At 40.4% G+C, this 18,285-nt stretch overlaps 2 protein-coding genes across 2 annotated transcripts in view; both read left to right on the forward strand.

The window, feature by feature from the left end:
• The first annotated feature begins 5,049 nt into the window (after positions 1-5,049).
• Positions 5,050-11,745, forward strand: LOC308394006 (four and a half LIM domains protein 2-like). Its single transcript, XM_080878094.1, has 6 exons — positions 5,050-5,167; positions 7,078-7,257; positions 7,368-7,542; positions 7,940-8,109; positions 9,530-9,716; positions 11,165-11,745. The coding sequence occupies exons 2-6, from the start codon at positions 7,102-7,104 to the stop codon at positions 11,314-11,316; spliced, it is 840 nt and encodes a 279-aa protein (XP_080734220.1). The 5' UTR covers positions 5,050-5,167; positions 7,078-7,101; the 3' UTR covers positions 11,317-11,745.
• Positions 11,746-12,960: 1,215 nt separating this feature from the next.
• Positions 12,961-18,285, forward strand: part of cUnh7orf57 (chromosome Un C7orf57 homolog) — a 17,660-nt gene continuing 12,335 nt past the window's right edge. Inside the window, exons 1-5 of the mRNA XM_080877040.1 lie at positions 12,961-13,044; positions 13,698-13,745; positions 13,854-14,027; positions 17,766-17,853; positions 18,079-18,208. Coding sequence (XP_080733166.1) covers positions 13,703-13,745; positions 13,854-14,027; positions 17,766-17,853; positions 18,079-18,208 — 435 coding nt within the window. The 5' untranslated portion in view covers positions 12,961-13,044; positions 13,698-13,702. The remainder of the gene's footprint in view (positions 13,045-13,697; positions 13,746-13,853; positions 14,028-17,765; positions 17,854-18,078; positions 18,209-18,285) is intronic.

Below are 18,285 nucleotides of genomic sequence, written 5' to 3' on the forward strand. Positions count from 1 at the left end.
ATGAGGAGAGACTGTGACATAGTAAACTCACTGTGTTCACTAACCACCTATAGCCTCATAGAGGAGTAAACAGTCTGGTGCTTAGTTCAATTCCCTTCTCTCCATTGGGCATAATTAGATAAATATCCTCCAACTAAACAGGTTGAACTCAGCTGAGAATCAGGAGATGCGAGTCCTGCTTCAGCTTATTTTAGGTGATTGATTTACAAGCCACCTTTAGCTGCTCTGATAGCTTTTACCACATCTGTCTGTCGGGTAACTCTAACCATCACTTTTTGTGAAATCTATATCCTTAAAGCAGGGGTGCCCAATCCCAGTCCTCAAGAGCTAGTGTCCTGCAGCTTTTAGATGCATCCCTACTCCAACACAGCTGAATCAAATGGATTGATTACCTCTTCAGCATGCCATCAAGTTTGGCAAAGGCCTTAAAACAAGCCATTCATTTGATTCAGGTGTGTCGGAACAAGGATCCATCTAAAAGCTCCAGGACGGTAGCTCTCAAGCACTGGGATTGGGCACCCCTGCCTTAAAGTGTTTCCATCCAAGGAGTCATGGAAATAATGATACAGTTTATTTTAATAGCACTCGTCAAAAAATATGCTACAAAGTGCTTACACCAAAAACATAAATGGTGCTTACTGAACACCTATGCACAGACACAGACTAAGAGATACGGGCTTTACATAGAAGGAACACACCGGCAGGAAAAGATAAGATACAGAACCCAAACCAAAAGACACCTCATGAAATCAAAGATAAATAATACAAAACAGAAAACCACTGGGTCACCGACCCAGGACCAAGATACTCACTGTCATATGCCTGTCTGTTTATTCATATGAGAAATAAACCTCAAAGAATAAATTAGAACACCAAAGCTAAAATAGTAAAAACATAAGATATAAAAGAAAGAAAGAAACTCATTGCAAAAGGAAATAAAATAAAGACAAAATTAAAATTCTAATAGGAAGCTAATCAAAACCCAAGAGGACCAACACAGGGCACTTGCTTCAGTCAGACGGAGCTGACTTGTACCAACTTTACTTTTAGGTTCAGGTAATGTTCTTTACTCTTAATGAATTATGTCAGGTAGATCCATAATATGTTCATATTGGCCACAGGAGCCCCACCCGCCTGCTGCTAATACTTCTAGAAGAAAGTTGACTTAAAAGGGGAGGAGCTAAATGGCTTGTTTGAGAAACAAAGCTGCGTCAAAGAATGGTGTAACATGAATAAGCAATATTTTAAACTATGAATCAATCAAAGGTTACGCTAGTAAAGTCCAGCAATAAAAATACTTATTTGGAAATAAGGGATAAAAAGCTATTGAGAAAAAAAAATAAAACTCAAAAGATGCCCTGAAGAACTCCCATCTCTTCAAAATGCATTTAATTCACCATCTTTGCCCCAGTGCTAATATTTAACAACGAACAGCCAACACCAATTTAATATTTATATTAAGATATATTTCTCTCCTTTTACATGCATTAAGCTTATATCGGTTAGATCCCTAGTACGGTCATCTCAGGCACAGGCGCCCCACCTACGTGCCAGTCATACTCTTTGTTAACGAGGGGCAGCCAATTTAGAAGAAGGGATGTTTTATGCTAGAGGAGCCAATTTGGCTTATTTATGAGCTATGTGAGCTAAGGGTTATAGTATAAGATAAACAAGGATTACTTTGAATTGTGAGTCATGCAAAGCTATTATAGAAAATAAAATCTGTACCATATGGAAATTATTCTGGAAAAGTACAGGCACTTTGTTAGCTCTGGTTTCATGAAAACTTGTTAGTTTTACATTGTAAAATGATGTTCAGTATGTTCAGTTGGCTTTAAATTAGCACATCTTCCACCCTCCTGTTACACAAGATATGGTCTGAGAGACATTTTTTTGTAATATAATACATTGAAATCTAGGTTAATAAATTAAGTAACTTATTTTTAAATGTTATTTCTCAATTTAAGCAATAAAAAACAGCCCTTTGATGCTTATATGAGAGGTTTCAGTGGTTTATAAAAATCAAGTGCTGCATTTTCGCTTCGCTGGATATTGTCCATGACTAATTCAATAGCTAAATTTAAAAACATTTATATTGATCCAACAGGGCTTATGACCACAGCAGAACTTCAAATTAACAACCATCCACAGTAAGTAATGTCAGAGTTTTAGTACATTTATGTGAACCCTGTTGTTCAGTAGTCAGTTCGGTAACTGCTGATCAGCATTTTGAGCCAAATCTGAGCTTTAAGGACAGTGCAGCCATTCATATCTGAGTTTTTTGAGTCTTTTGTTACTGTTGCTAAGGAGGTTATCTAATTGGTTCAGTTTGTATGTTTTGTTAGGTATGGATGGATTTGAATGAAGAGTGTATCACAATTTCGATTTGGTCTAATTTAGTGGTTAACTTGTGGAGTCGATCCAGATGTTGACTTCCACGTATTTCGCATACATTCTCTAACATTGTGAAATGGGGGGAAATTCATGACACGTCTTCTCAAATAGATGCCAAATTCAGGGACTCACGCATTGTGTCAGGGGGGTTTTCAGCCTTAGCAGAGGCATGCAATCACAGACTGCTGTTGTTAAATGCTTTTGTTGTTCGCTTTTTATTTCTGTCTCTATCAGATTGAATGATCTCTAAGAAATTATCTTATTTTCTTGTATCTGCTACTGTAACATGTATCAAGGATGTTTTGACAAGATTACAGAAAAAACTGGTTAATATCCGATCCAACTGCACAAATATTCAAGTGAATCTGAAGCATTATTACTGGCCTCTTTTAAACTGAAGATGTGGAGCCACCTACAGAGAAACTATTATCTTGTCAGTAAAGTATTATGGTGTTTAGTTATGATCTTATAAGACTTTGGTCACAAATTTGGAAAACGGCGTAAAAAAATACTTCAAACCTTCAAAAGACCCTCAATTCTCAGCTTCTTTTTAGGTTCAGAAAAGGAATCGATTTGACTCGACAATCAGCCTTTTGGAGCTAGAAATAATCCACTTTATACAAAGAGTAGCAGACATGTTTGTGCAAAATCTTCCTCTGTGTGGTATGTTTTTGTTGTATTCTTTATCTCCATTTAAACCCACGTCTTGGCATGAATTGAGTCAACTAACCCTATTGACAACCAGGTCTACAGAAACAAACTTATGAGCCCGCACACATGCTAGTGAAGCTGTAGCACTTTAAACAAAACTCAAAGCTGATGTTCAGCGGGTTAAACTGTCTAACAGGATTTGCTATTTGTTTGGTCCTCTAGCTATTTGGTCAAGAACCAAACCAGACAAAGTCAGAGTTAACAAAATATAATTTAACCAGGGAAAAAAAATACCTATGTCAGTCTCTACACAGACTAATAATACAAATAGAAATCCAGTCCATACATACATAGAAAAAAGTATACGGAAATGATCCAAAACTCTAAACTTCAGAGCTAAGGAAACTGAAAATAATAATATGTTAGTATTTCACTGATAAGAGACATGAAAGTCTAAATTAAAATATAATCAGGCTCACAATGAGAAACAGTCTTCAGAATGTGAATGAAACTTCACAGCAGTCACATCTGATTTTTATTTATTAAGTAAAACTCCACTCGCAACCTTTTTACTGTGGAAGTCATGCAATGACAGACAGATGGGCAGAAATTCATCCAAGATTTAATTACATCAAGAAATGATACAAGGCAGCTCTTTAAGAAGTACAACGCTCTATTTCACAATTTCAAAGAATGTGATCCGGATACACATCAAAATTTGGGAAGTGGGAAGCAGCAGGAATGAGGATCAGCACCTCCAAATCTGAGGCCATGGTTCTCAGCCGGAAAAGGGTGGAGTGCCCACTCCGGGTCGGGGATGAGTTCCTGCCCCAAGTGGAGGAGTTCAAGTACCTCGGGGTCTTGTTCGCGAGTGATGGGAGAAGGGAGCCGGAGATCGACAGATGGATTGGGGCTGCAGCTGCAGTAATGCAGACGCTGCACCGGTCCGTCGTGGTGAAGAGGGAGCTGAGTGTAAAAGCGAAGCTCTCAATTTACCGGTTGATCTACGTCCCTACCCTCACCTATGGGCGACCGTGGCTCAGGGGGTTGGGAATCGCATCTGTAACCGGAAGGTTGCCGGTTCGATCCCTGGGCTATCTGTCCTGGTCGTTGTGTCCTTGGGCAAGACACTTTACCCTACTTGCCTACTGGTGTTGGCCAGAGGGGTCGATGGCGCGATATGGATAGTGGTATTGTAAAGCGCTTTGGGTGCCTTGAAAAGCGCTATATAAATCCATTATTATTATTATGGCCACGAGCTGTGGGTAGTGACCGAAAGAACGAGATCGCGGATACAAGCGGCAGAAATGAGCTTCTTCCGAAGGGTGGCTGGCCTCTCCCTTAGAGATAGGGTGAGAAGTTCGGCCATCCGGGAGGGGCTCAGAGTAGAGCCGCTGCTCCTCCGAAAGGAGCCAGCTGAGGTGGTTCGGGCATCTGACAAAGATGCCTCCTGGGCGCCTTCTTGGGTTGGTGTTCTGTGCATGTCCCACCGGGAGGAGGCCCCGGGGCAGACCCAGGACACGCTGGAGAGATTATATCTCTCGGTTGGCCTGGGAACGCCTTGGTGTTCCCCCGGATAAGCTGGAGGAGGTGGCTGGGGAGAGGGAGGTCTGGGCTTCTCTGCTTAGGCTGCTGCCCCCGCGACCCGGCCCCTGATAAAGCGGATGAAGATGGATGGATGGATGGATGGATGGATGGTCATTAAAATGGAAAATCCTCTGGGCAAAATGTGCATGAAACCTGCAGATAAACCACTAAAGACCAGCACAGACGTTATTATCTTATTATCTCACATTTGGAGTCACACTCACAAGTTTTATAACGGGTAGGAAAAACAAGTGTTATTTATAAATGGGCAAACGTCAAACTAAAGCTCATCACAGATCCTTTTTTATTTGATAGAGTTTGTTTTGAGCTTTTCACAGCAGGATTTTCTGGGATTTGCAGCTTTTTGGTTCGACTTTATACCCGTCTGAATTTAACCTGCCCACTCTGGTCAGACCACTGCTTCCGCCTCCACGCCCCAGTGTGGGTCACATCATGCCTGGGCTGTATAAAGGAGATGGACCACAGCGCTCAGTAGACACCTCGGGTCCTCGACTGCTACCAAGCTGCCTTTCTGGTAAGATTTTATGTTGAGTTGCTTTACTAACTAATTGAATCATTCATTAAATCTGCATCATTTTTTGTATAGTAATAGTTGGTGTATTTGTAAATTCCCCATGATTAGCTGAATATTATCCAACTTTCTCTGGAGGTTTAGCGGATTAATTGTTGAGCAACTTTTTAGGGGGAGTGAGGGAAAAGTGAACACAGACTTTTTTCAGTAAATTCTAAAAAGTTTGTCTGGTATTTGGCCAGTACACCATGACATAATGACATTTAAATAAAGTCAATTAAAGAGATGTATTGGGCACAAAAAGACTTACTGAGGAATGGTTATGAAAGTACAGTAAGAGGAACAAAGGTAGAAATGGGATTTATAGCAAAGTACTGATGTCAGCTCACTCAGCACTGAAAGGACTGAGGATTAACAAAGGATTAGAGGTTGTTTATGTGGGGCTATTAAGTATACAGTGGTTGTTTTGTTTGCTTAGATGGTAGAGAAAAAGTATAGATGGCAGACAGGATGTATAAGTCACAGAAGCACATATATATAATGAGAGAAGCCAGAATAAAAAAGGCACAAAGGCTACAGAGGAATATGGTGGGTGCTGATTTTGAAATATATTTGGGGAAAATAGTGGATTTAGATGGGTGTCGACACCAAACAGCATCCCAACATTATTGCCTATGTCAAGAGTCCACTTACTTAGCAGAGGCTGCTTTGGGTTTCTGAGGAATTTTAGAGGTGTTCACATGATTTTGGATGAAGAGGACAGTAGAGAAGAAATTCTGCATATTTCCTATTTGTCAAACTATTACTTGACTAAAACAGGCTGGAACACAGGACAAAAAATAACAGATTTGGAAATAAAATGCACATTAAAAGGGTTATGTTGATGATAAGGTTCTGTGAAAACTTTCAAATTAAAAAGGAAACATTAACTGCTGAACCTAACTATTCAAAGTATCAGTTAACTTAACTAGCATCTGAAAACAACTTCATAAATATTGCCAATAGACTAGCTGTTGTATTTACACCGATACTGTACAAATCCTTCAAATAGCATGCTATTTTACATTCTTACTTCATAATAAAATATTTTTTGGAATTAGAAACACAAGAATGATAGTATACAGACAGTAAAATAACAGGTTTGTGCAGGCAAATGTAGCTGTTATTTCTTACAGTGTTGTTTTCTTAAATAATTTCTACAAAGACACCCCAAGGTACCATCCAAAAGCCTTCTTCCTGATCACAAAGCAGCTTTAGAACTTTTCTTTCAAATTCAAGTCAATAATAATCTTTTTAACTGACCTTTATGGTAATTAAGAAGAGATCTGAGCCTATGGGTGTAATTAAATATGCAGTTTCTTCAAAACCAGCACGACTGAAAATCCTCCAGTCGTATAAACAAGCAGGATCTCTTCCAAAAGCTGATTTCTGGATGTTGCATAAGACTTTCAATAGGGACTTTCTTTAAATCCACCCCTTCTTAAAGCAAGAATTTAACTGTAAATCATTCTTCAATAGCTCTTTATCTTTTACTCCTCCTCCATCAATACTTTCACTGATTTTCCATCATGTGTTTTTTGTTTTTAACCTACTTTTAATATTAGTTTTAGACTCTATTGAAGAGTTGAGTTTATACTTCATTTCAGCCCCATTTTCAGAGCTATTGGTGACATTCCTTTAGCTAATTTGCTGAGTGTAGTGCTTTATTAACTTCACAGGAATTCCAGTTAGGTTACACGTGCTCATAAAGGCATGATGATCATTAATATGTTTATGTGCCACGTGGTCCTGAGATAGTACTGTGACTCTTTTGTAGAAAAGTCTCTAATTGTACAAAATGTGATTACATTTGAGCCAGCGATTGCTCCTGTGTGTGGCTGCAGTTATGCAACGTTTATAGCACTCTCTTACAGAGCATAGGACTCAGAAGAGTCGCAATGGGCGAGCGTTATGATTGCACAGAGTGTCAGGAGTCCCTGTACGGCCATAAGTACATCCTGAAGGAGGAAAAGCCCTACTGCATCAAGTGCTATGAGACACTATTCTCCAACACTTGTGAAGTGTGCCAGAAGCTCATCAGCTGCACAAGCAAGGTGAAATACCCACATTTTAACTGCTACATTTTTCTTACAGTGATTCTTGTTTTTGCCATTGTTTAAATATTTCCACGAACTACAGAACCTGAGAGTGTTTGTCTCTGCAGGATCTGTCGTACAAGGATCGCCACTGGCACAGCGACTGCTTCCTCTGCAACAAGTGCAGCCGGTCTCTGGTCGATCGGCCCTTTGCCACCAAAAATGAAACGCTCATGTGCATCGAGTGCTACAGCAACGAGTACTCTGCCAAGTGCCACGCGTGTCTGAAGAACATCATGCCAGGTTAGGAAACTCTAAGGTTACTGTAGCACACACAGATTCTAGGTCTGACCAACAATTTCAGCTGTCAAAATGGCAGCCAACAAAATTCTAATATACAATTTATTCGTCAAATTGTTGATATCAATAGGAAACAATCTCCACTACAATAATGATATAAACATGGAGGGATAAAATAGTCCAGTGTCCCACTTCCAAAAGTGTTGTAGCGTTTGCAGTGTGGGCTATGAGTAGACTAGAGTATGACCTTCGCCACTGAGTTTTTACAGCCACAGCCGCTTTAGCAAGTTGGAGATTTCCCAAATGACAACACAGCGATACATCAGCACCAGATGGATTAAACTAATAAATGACATTTGTTAGTCACTCTCTCTCCTTCTCCATCTTGTGCACCCACCAGGCTCTAAAAAGATGGAGCATAAGGGCAACAGTTGGCATGAGAGTTGCTTCACCTGCAACCGTTGCCAGCAGCCCATTGGCACCAGGAGCTTTGTCCAGAAGGATGCCAACAACTACTGTCTGCCCTGCTATGAGAAGCAGTTTGCTCTGCAGTGCGTCCACTGCAAGAAGGTAAAGTGACACGCTGTGGCTAATAATCATCGCTGTGTTTGTTAAGCTGCAGATTCAACTGGTCTGACATGTAAAAAGAAAGGTCTTACACAGGCTCTGTATACTTGGCCTGATAAATGGTCCAAATCAATGTAAATGCTGCCATAATGAAAATACATGCAATGAAGGCGGGTAAAGATTCACATCCATGGTACGTAACAGTTCTGGGCAGGAAACAGATGGTCACACAGGCAGGGATCGGAGGCGTCTTTTTGTGCTAAAAGCTGAGAGAGCAGTCATCTGCCTCCCCTGTGACTAAGTCAGCAACAAATGCACAAAAATGACAAGAATGTGAAGTTAGACTGGTTTACAAAGGCAAAGAGCGGTAAATGAAATAACAGGATTTTTTATTTTACAAACAACATTACCAAAACAGACAGGAACAATACTAAAAAACAAGATGATCAGTTCCTCTCAGTCAACATCACATGACATGGTGGTAGCTTGATAATTCACATCCACAAGTACAGCAAGTACAGCAAACAAAATACCTCAATTTCTAGTGTCACTTCCAAGGATAAAGCAAAGCAAACTATGCAAGGCTTAAATGTTTAAGACGTGCTTAGCTTTGGGTGCAATACTGGGTGATGTTTGCACCTTTATTTGGGCGTAATACCACTTTCAGCATGCATCTTTCTGCAAAATACTTTTATGTACAGTATTGTTTGCACACTAATATTTAATCATACTTAATCACAGTGAGAAAATCTGAATGAAATTTATGTGCATACTAAAATTTGGTCACTTTAGCCCATTGCTAGGAGGTTGCCAGGCAACCTAATGATGGCATAAAATATGCATTATTCAAGTTGTGTAAATAAATCGTTGTTTGTTTGGGGGGTTTTAAATAGTAAAATCAAAAATGACAGTGTTATTTATCAAGCTTTATGGATGTATCAGTGTTAAAAACAGGTCTTTTAAACCCATTTCTTGGTAGTTGCTAGGCAACATGACATTATATGAGCTATAGATAAGAGCCTTCAGGGGCTTAAGATGTACCTGTGTGACAAGTTTGGCAGCTCAAGTGAGAAAAGTATTTAACTCAGTGGGAGTTACAGAGCTGTAGTCGAAGGCATGGAATCCTGGTCTTGTTCTTTTAAACGATTTCTCACCTTATTCAAAATTTTTGCTCTAGCTTATGCTTGACAGCTGGATTATCAGTGTGTTTCTGCTCTGACACGGTATTAAAAACATTTGAAAAGGTATTTTTAGACCTTAAGATTCAATATATGTCCGACGCAGATGGTATAAAACATGTAGCTACAGTTACATAACCTGGTTGTTTGTGAAAGCATGTTTTGAAGCCTGGGACTGGGTCTTTTCACAACCACAGTTATCCCCCTGCTGGTCATTTAAACATTTGTAAAATGCTCTTTTTCAGCCCATCACCACTGGAGGTGTGAACTACCACGACCAGCCTTGGCATAAGGAGTGCTTTGTTTGCATCGGGTGCAAGCAGCAGCTGGCCGGCCAGAGGTTTACCTCTCGAGATGATTTTGCCTACTGCCTTGATTGCTTTTGCAACCTGTTTGCTAAGAAATGTGCTTACTGCACCACCCCAATCAGCGGTAAAGGTCATGCTACACTCATATCAGAAGTACTGCCCTTCATGTTACACATCCAGCATATAACCAGGGAGTTACCGACACTTTGCACCTTTAAATTTTTCATTTTATTGCTTTACGCGTTTAATTTTTATGACCCACAGTGTTCAGGATAAACTATTAAGGTGCTTAATTTAGCTGTGGTATCAGTTTGACGACTGTACAAAGGGGATTCTTGTCCAAACGAGCTTGGCATGTTGAGTCGAGGCTCATTGGAAAATGAATTACTGGAAATATGCTGGAATTATGATTTTAAGTCCACACTTTAATAATTTTTCCTGTTAAATTATACTAAACTACTGGCAGCTTCATCTGGCAGCATGACATCCACATTCCAGTGGAGCTGCTGTTTGCGTGAGCATTGAAGGTATTTGCTGATAAATGAACAATAGTAGACTGTAAAAATACCCTCTATTTTTGTTGAAGTTCAGGTTTGTTCTCCAGAAACTGAATTCTCCCTTAAATAAGTGTGACTCTGGGTAAACATAAAATCAGTTTAAAATAATATACAAGGGAACGCTTGCACAGAATGCCACGGTGGCACGGTGGTTAGCACTGTTGCTGCACAGCAAGAAGGTCCTGAGTTCAATTCCACCATCAGGCCAGGGGTCTTTCTGTGTGGAGTTTGCATGTTCTCCCCGTGTTTGCGTGGGTTCTCTCCGGGTACTCTGGCTTCCTCCCACCGTCCAAAGACATGCAGCTTGTGGGGATAGGTTAATTGGATAATCCAAATTGCCACTAGGAGTGAATGTGAGTGTGAATGGTTGTCTGTCCCTATGTGTTAGCCCTGTGACAGACTGGCGACCTGTCCAGGGTGTACCCCGCCTTTCGCCCTATGACAGCTGGGATAGGCTCCAGCGCCCCCCGCGACCCTGAAAAGGATAAGCGAATGGATGGATGGATGGGAACGCTTGAAATGATGGACTCTTTTGTAGTTTCTTTGTAACATATGAACTCAGGACTGAGTAAATTAGTACACCTTACTGGTCCCAGGTTCCCCTTTCGAACTACATTTAAGCTTTAGCCGGTTCGTCTTTTAATGTATGATTAGCCATTTGCATTACCTAATAAAATGTTCAGGGAGTTTATCATGCAATGTCAAAATTCTACTAAACAAATAATTGTCTACTTGTCTTCAAAGACTGAATAACAAGTTTAAATGGTTTTGGCCGTGGCTTTCATCACTTTTTATTTTGGGCCAACGGGCAACCATAAGTGCGACTTAAAGCAGCACTTTAAATATCACACCCAGAAGCAAGGCAAATCTAATACTGCAAAGTTTTGATCATGGGAGCATACTTAAAAGCAACTTAATCTCGCATCCTGCGTGGATCCACTCACCATCAATTACGGAGTTATTTCATTACCCAGATCATGAGACTCCCCTTTACTGACTCTTCTCTCCATCTCAGGTCTTGGGGGGAGCAAATACATCTCTTTCGAGCAGCGCCAGTGGCACAACGATTGCTTCAACTGCAAACGGTGCTGCGTGTCTCTGGTTGGTCGGGGTTTCCTGACGTGCAAAGACGACATCCTGTGCCCCGACTGCGGCAAGGACATCTGAGCGAAATCCACCAGAAGACAACCCGAGCCGGATTGGCTGCCTGTCGGCATGCACAGCAGCATTCACCTAACTTTGCATGATTTGAATCATTTATCAGTGTCTTAAACATTAACATGTTTTTTTATGCATGCACTGAAGATACTGCGTCTTATGTGAATGACCTGCAGCCTTTACTCCCCATCAGGATTTCTGCATTTTGCTCAGAAAACATCCATACGTGGAACAAGAACATGTTTTACTTTCAAGTCAAGAATGCTGTAACCCAAATATACTATGTGACAGCACATGTAAGAGCATGTGAGGCTGTTCTTAACTGATATCACTATGATGTAATTGTTACTACTAATGTTGTTTGTTCTAATTAAATCATTGCTATGTAATCTAATTTCAATCTGCTAGGCACAATAAAGAGCTTTAAAGGATGCTAAACTGGATTAAGGCTTTGACATGCTGGCCCACTAGCTATGCTGAGTCAAAAATCCAGAAGGACAGTATACATTTACACAGTTATGACACAAAGTTTGCATGACAAAGTTAGCCAAAAAAAAGACCCAATTTACAAAAATTCGTTTTACGCTTTTATATGTTTAGTATTAAAACATTCATTAATTTGTGCAGAAATTAATCATATTGGGTTTAGCCTAAACTATCAGGAAAGAGGGGAAAGGGATCCTGCAACAATATCCTCATATCTTGTTAAACAAAGGAAATATGCAGTCAAGACAGAGGGATGAGAACACACTGATATGTAATAAAAATGCTTTCGATTATAACAGCAACACTTAAAAACCAGAAGCTTATAATGGCAACCAAACAGCTGATTGTATTATCCTGTAACATGAATATTTAGTTTTTTTCTTGTTTTTTTTTTTAATGAAAGAACTGTGCAGACTCCCAAAAGGTTGATTCTGTTCATCTGGACGTAGCGTTTTCAGTGGGACAAAGGTTTCCTCACTCATCCAAGTGACTTCTTCAGTCTCAGCTTACTGCAGGTTTCCCCAACCTTATAAACAGTACATTTGCACAATAACTGAAACTAGTCCACTGAATAAGTGGGCTCAGTCAGCTTTCGGGATTTACTTACCTGGATGATTGAGCATGCATCAAGACAAAACTGTGCAGACTGTTAGATGCAAGAATCAGACAAGCGAGCAGAAGGTCTGAATGATCAATCAGTCTTCATCTGTATTATAGACACAACTAGTGTCAATACGGACAATGTAATTAGCATGGTAGCACCCATACATACAATCAAACCTTTAAAGTGCTATATAAATAAATTATGGTATGGTTAAGAAAAAAAAAAGCTCAAGTCCAACCTCATTACGATTACCTGATCACAGGTGAGTAAATATTGTTGTGTACTATACATAAATTGTTTTATAATAAACAATAAGGGACACTGGAACATAAAACTGAGTTCATTAACCAACTAGCCTGTTTTAACAGTCGTTCGTTTGAAACCGAAATTAGTCGTAGCCCAGTTAGGATTAGCAGTTCATGCTCCGAGCACAATCACGAGAAGAGGTCTCACTCTGTCCCATTCTCACTCCTGCTCTGTGCCATTATCTCTAAATCCACTGTGAGTGTCACAGAGAAAATCACAGAGTTTTTCTCCGTCAGACACACACGATCTTCCTCCTTGTGCACCGGAAGTGGGCAGCAGGTGCCGCAGGAAGTGTCTGTGTCCAGCCCTGCTTCTAGAAGAAGAGGAACGAGAAGCTAACGGTATTTAACAGCAACACCCTGCTTCACAATTATGAGAAATCAAAAACCACATATGACATATGTCTTGTTTTCGTTGCTGTTGTGTTGTTAAAGAACACCGCTGTAGCGCAAAATATTTGAACACAGGAGAGCTGCTGCGGCAAGTAGGGAGGCGGCTAACCACATTAGCACGGCTTTGTTAAATTATAGCGTGGAAAACACTAGAAAAAAAAGATGCCTCAGCTGTGTTTGCCCAAGCTGTGTGACCGTATGCACATGCAGGATAGTATTTGTGAAGTAAAACTCTTAATTTTACACGGCTTTAGTTTTTAAAGAATGAGAAATGTGCAATTATTAGCTTTTATTGGTGGTAGCTTCTGAAAATAAACGCAAAATACTGCTTTTTCTTAATGGTCTCGTCAGTGTCATTACTGTGGCGCACAGTACCGCCGCTGTGCTTTACAGAAGGCTCCAAATACCCTAGAAAAATTACAAATATAAGCAGGTGTTTCCAGTGTTCTTTGGCTTTCTTTTTTTTTTATTTATAAAATCAACACACATGCTGTCAACTAAGCAATAAATTAGGTGTGAGAAATGCCAGGTTGTTTTAAAGAAACTCTTTGCACATTATAAAACGGGCCTGTTTCTCATCAGACCTGCCTTTTTGTCTTCAGATAAAATGAGTGCTGCTGTACCCAACCATAGAAGGACCAAGCCTGGTGGTAAGATCCAAACTCTATAACCTGTAATACATGTTAAAACTAAAGGCTAAAAAATTAATTACATATTTATCAGCAAGGACACAGCGTTGTAATTTTCATTTATTGCAGGCATAAAGCCCGGGGCGGCGAACAGCGGCGTGACGGGACCGACCTCCCAGATCCCTGGGCTGTGCCAGACCGCCACTGAAAGCGCTCCAGCGGAGAGGATCAGTGGGCGGCGAGTTGGGATATTTGAGACGGACTCGGACTATGTCAAGCTTGCGAAGCAGGGGGGACACAAAGGTAAAATTAGACAGTTGTTGTCTGTTCATATAGATGCCTTGAAATGCATCTATATGAAGATTGCCAGTGTAAAAAAAATGATTTTATGCTCTAATTTTATAAAGAGTTTCAGAGTTTTCCTGGCTCAGAGTAGAAGACTAAAAAGAAGTCTATAATTTTTGTCCATTTACCAAACAGTAACATATTTTGAGCGGAGACTAAACTATATAAAGTACTTGTATAAGTACTAGAGCTATATATAGCAAATATTAGAGAAGTCTGTTGTGTGTGTCTGAAAGAGTCTGATTTATTCCATTTTTAAATCATCAAATATGTCTCTCGGTCAGCCTCTAGTATGCTTATGCAGTTCAGGGTCATGGGGAGGCTGAAGAGGTGGGGTACACCCTAGACAGATCATGTCTGTCTCAGGGCCAGCACTTTGACACAGGCAACCATATAGAGAACCAGTTGAGGTGGTTTGGAGATCATCTCATTTTAGGCACTTCCTAGGTGAGGTATACAGGACATGTTCTACCAAGAGGAGACCTTGGAACAGACCCAGGACATGTTGGAGAGATTCGGTCACTTGGCTGGCTTGGGAGCCCCTCAGTGTTTCTCAAGACGAGTTTTACAGGTGGCTGGGTTGAGGTTGTGCATCTCTGTTTAAACTGCAGCCCCTGTGACCTGGACCCATATAAAGTGGATGCTTGGATGGATATTGAGTAATATTAAAATTTTATAATAAAGTTTAGTATCTGAATGTCAACTAGGGCTGCAACAAACGATTATTTTGATAGTCGACTAATCAAATCCATTGGACATAAAACGTACAGCTTATTGCACCAGCAGCATCTGCTCTTATATAACTATCATTAGCTTACAGCTTTAAGTGTTTAAGGTGCTAACTAAAAAGACAAGATGACAGTTTATTAAATTTTAATGAAATCTGCAGATTGTTTCGGTGGAGTTTAATAAACTCCTTGCCATCTAAAATATAACAGGACACCGGAGTAAATTCTCGAGCATCTCACACTTCTGATGATCAGCTGTCTGCTTGACGTTTATTCAGCTGTGTAAAAACTATAACTTTGACCTCAGCCAAACTGATTTACTCAGGAACAAATAAAATACTAAAAAAAAGCCAAACAATAACATTTTTAAGTTATCTAAGTGACTCATATATCATGTTTAACCTGAGTAGCGAAAGACTGCGGTGGGTTTGTAAACGATTTGCCGGGAGTCCGGTGTTCTCACGGCTCTAGTGAGCCTTGCCCTCGGCTAGCTATCGAGCTAGTGGGTAACAGATGTCTCCGAAAACGTCGGAGCGCTTTTGAAAATATGTGGTGTCTTGATAAACTGAGCAGATATTTGAGGTTTACACAGCTACATTCTCGCCTGAAAATATGTTAAACATTTATTTTGTGACCCAGAAAGAATAATAAGAGTAATATTAAAACTAACTAGCTGCCGCCATTGTTGGAAACTGAGCAGGGCTGCGCTATAAATTCTGGGACACAGCTTCTTCTTCTTCGGGGTTTAAGGGCAGCTGGCATCCTTGTACATGCAGTGCTGCCATCTTCTGTTTCAGTCCGTTATTACACTCTTAAATCCTACTACTCATTCCTGCGTCTTTTGGGATCTTACAAAGCTTCAAACGACGGGTCGACTATTAAATTAGTCGTCGACGATTTTAATAGTCGACGTAATCGTGACTAGTCGACTAATCGTGGCAGCCCTAATGTCAACAAAAGAAAATGAAACATAAAAACACAAAAATCAGAAGGCCTTAAAATGGCTCACAGCTGTGCAAGAAAGGAGTTTTGTTTAGCACAATCCAACGTAGGAGATTCCTTCTACGGTCTGTACCAGCATTTGGATGAGGAAACTCATTCACCTGGCTTCACGTACCCTAATATAGGCAGTCAATAAAGGTGGTTATAAGGTTGATAAGTGAAGCCAGGGTTTATTTATCATACAAAACATGGATAGGGTACTCAGCAGCAGAGCCACAGATTTTACAGTGGCGATAAAAAGATGAAGAGGTTAACCACATGATCCAGACTGAAAGCAGCACAGCTGCTGCAGACACATCAGCTGTGAGTGTGTGTGTGTGTGTGTGTGAGGTTTTAAAGGTGCTGCATGAATGCATGTGAGCTTTAAGTTCAGTGAAGCGTTACTGGGCTATATTAATAAAGTTTAGCTTATTTGAAGGAGGAAAGCTGGCAAAAATGCTGACTGTAAGAGTTTACAGACCTCTCAGTACCACAGCTCTATCTTTAAAGAGCGGGTGAATCAGATGGATTACAGTTACATATTATATTAAATTAATCGTTAGATTTTCTTTGAGCGACTGTCCTGGTAATGTTCAGTCGTAGTCTGTGTGCAAATTTGTTAAAAGGTCAGCAAGTAAATAAAATAGGTGTCGTGTTTTAGGATTCTGTATTCACACGTGTAGAACAATAAAATTGATCAAGAATTGCAGCAAACAGGGAGGAAAATCAATAATAAAGAGCCTGTATTTATTACTGTTGCTCTTCAGGGAAAATAATAAAGGCTTCAGATGTTCTTAAAACAACTTAACACTCTGTTACTGACAACACAACACAGGTCTGAGGGCTTTTCCAAGGATGATGATTCTGTTTTCCAGAGAAGTGGTTAGTTGATAGGCAGCAATTTCAAACCTGATAATGTCTAAGCTTAAACATAACCTGGTCAGGATGCCCTGAAGTTACCTGGATGAGCCCTCTGCAGTTGCTGCTCTCAGCGTGGAGGCTTTGAAGCCACACTACTCGCCCCATTTTTGTGACTAAAAATGCCTAACGGGTGACACACATGGCTTTGAAATGCAAACCTCAAACAACAGGCTTAAAAGTCCACAACATGAAAAGAAGGAGAGAAAGAAAAGCTTCTGCGTTTTAGGAAAACACAACAGTCTCTTTTTGTTTATAGAAACTGCAACTTTGCAGGCTTCATTTCTCTTGGGAGAAGCAGAGCTCCTGCACAGAAAGTTTCATATGAGTATTTCATGCTAGTCTGCACGTGTGGGCTCATTTGATAAGAAATGTGATATTGTGGTTATTCAGATTTTAATTAAAAACAAATATTTTTAATTTACTCGCTATATCCACATATATTACTCATGTATCTTTTAAATTAAGTTTAAGGAAATGTATTTTAAAGTGTATGCGTGATGTCTAGGGTATAGAATAATCAGAGCCCTGTAGAAGTTGTAGTGCTTGTTTTTGTGCACATACATGCATTAGAGGTTTGATTCCAGATACCAGAGTCCATTGGAAAAAGTTCCAATTAAAGATTTTGATGCGTTAAGTTCAAGTGCACTGCTTGCTTAACATAATCTGCTCTCTTTATTAAAGCTTTTAGTGACTTGGCACTCACTCTGCCTCCTGGGCACTCTACAGCTTCTCTCCATCTTGTGCTGTAACTGAAAAGTTCAGGGTCGCGATCCACCCTTTGTTGTAGATGGTTAAGGACTGTCAAATCACTGCTGTAACAGCAATGCAGGAGAATAATGTGGCAAACAGCAGAAGAGAAGATAAACATTACGAATTCACAATTAGGCTGCCTAAAAAAAACAGTTCCAGCCTCAGCTTGGACTGGAGTAATTGTTTAGCTGCTTGGCTGAATAGGCTGTGAGTTAAATGCCACATTGTGCTCTTAAAGGTGAGACACAATGCATCATTACTGCTGCCAGTGCTTTGGTTTCATTGTGGGGGGGGGGGGGTTTTCTTTTTGCTGCAGGGCTGTTGAGCCACGATGTGGACGATGACGACATGCCGAAGAAAACCTACAATCCATCCAACTGGTTTGGAGGAGATGAGTCAAAGAGGTGAGAGACGAGCTGCGATGAGGACGCGTCACTAACTGAAAAGCTTCAGTTATAGCGATTGTTTAATAAAAGAGAAATCTGATGACCATTTGCGCTCATTGGTCACCCTGAGCGCGGGCCTCGGCATTAGCAAGCCATGAAGTCTGCATCCTAACAGTTGGCAGGCTGTCAGAAGTGTCCAGCAGTAATTTCACATGGCATGTCATCGTGGTTTTGTGCTTACAGCGGAAGCAAGGAAACGTCTCCCGATGGCCAGATGAAGGGAGGCAGGCAGCCTCTTGCCCCGCCGTTTGGCACTGATAACAGTACATCCTGGGAAAGAGAGACTGATAGATTTACCCAGGGTAAAGAGAAGGTGAATGGACTCCAAAAATGCATCACCCCCTCCCACTTCCACTGACGCCATACCAGTGCCTTCCATATTTAATTTAT

This window comes from Rhamphochromis sp. 'chilingali' (assembly GCF_963969265.1).
Source record: "Rhamphochromis sp. 'chilingali' genome assembly, chromosome: 3".
Classification (NCBI taxonomy): domain Eukaryota; kingdom Metazoa; phylum Chordata; class Actinopteri; order Cichliformes; family Cichlidae; genus Rhamphochromis; species Rhamphochromis sp. 'chilingali'.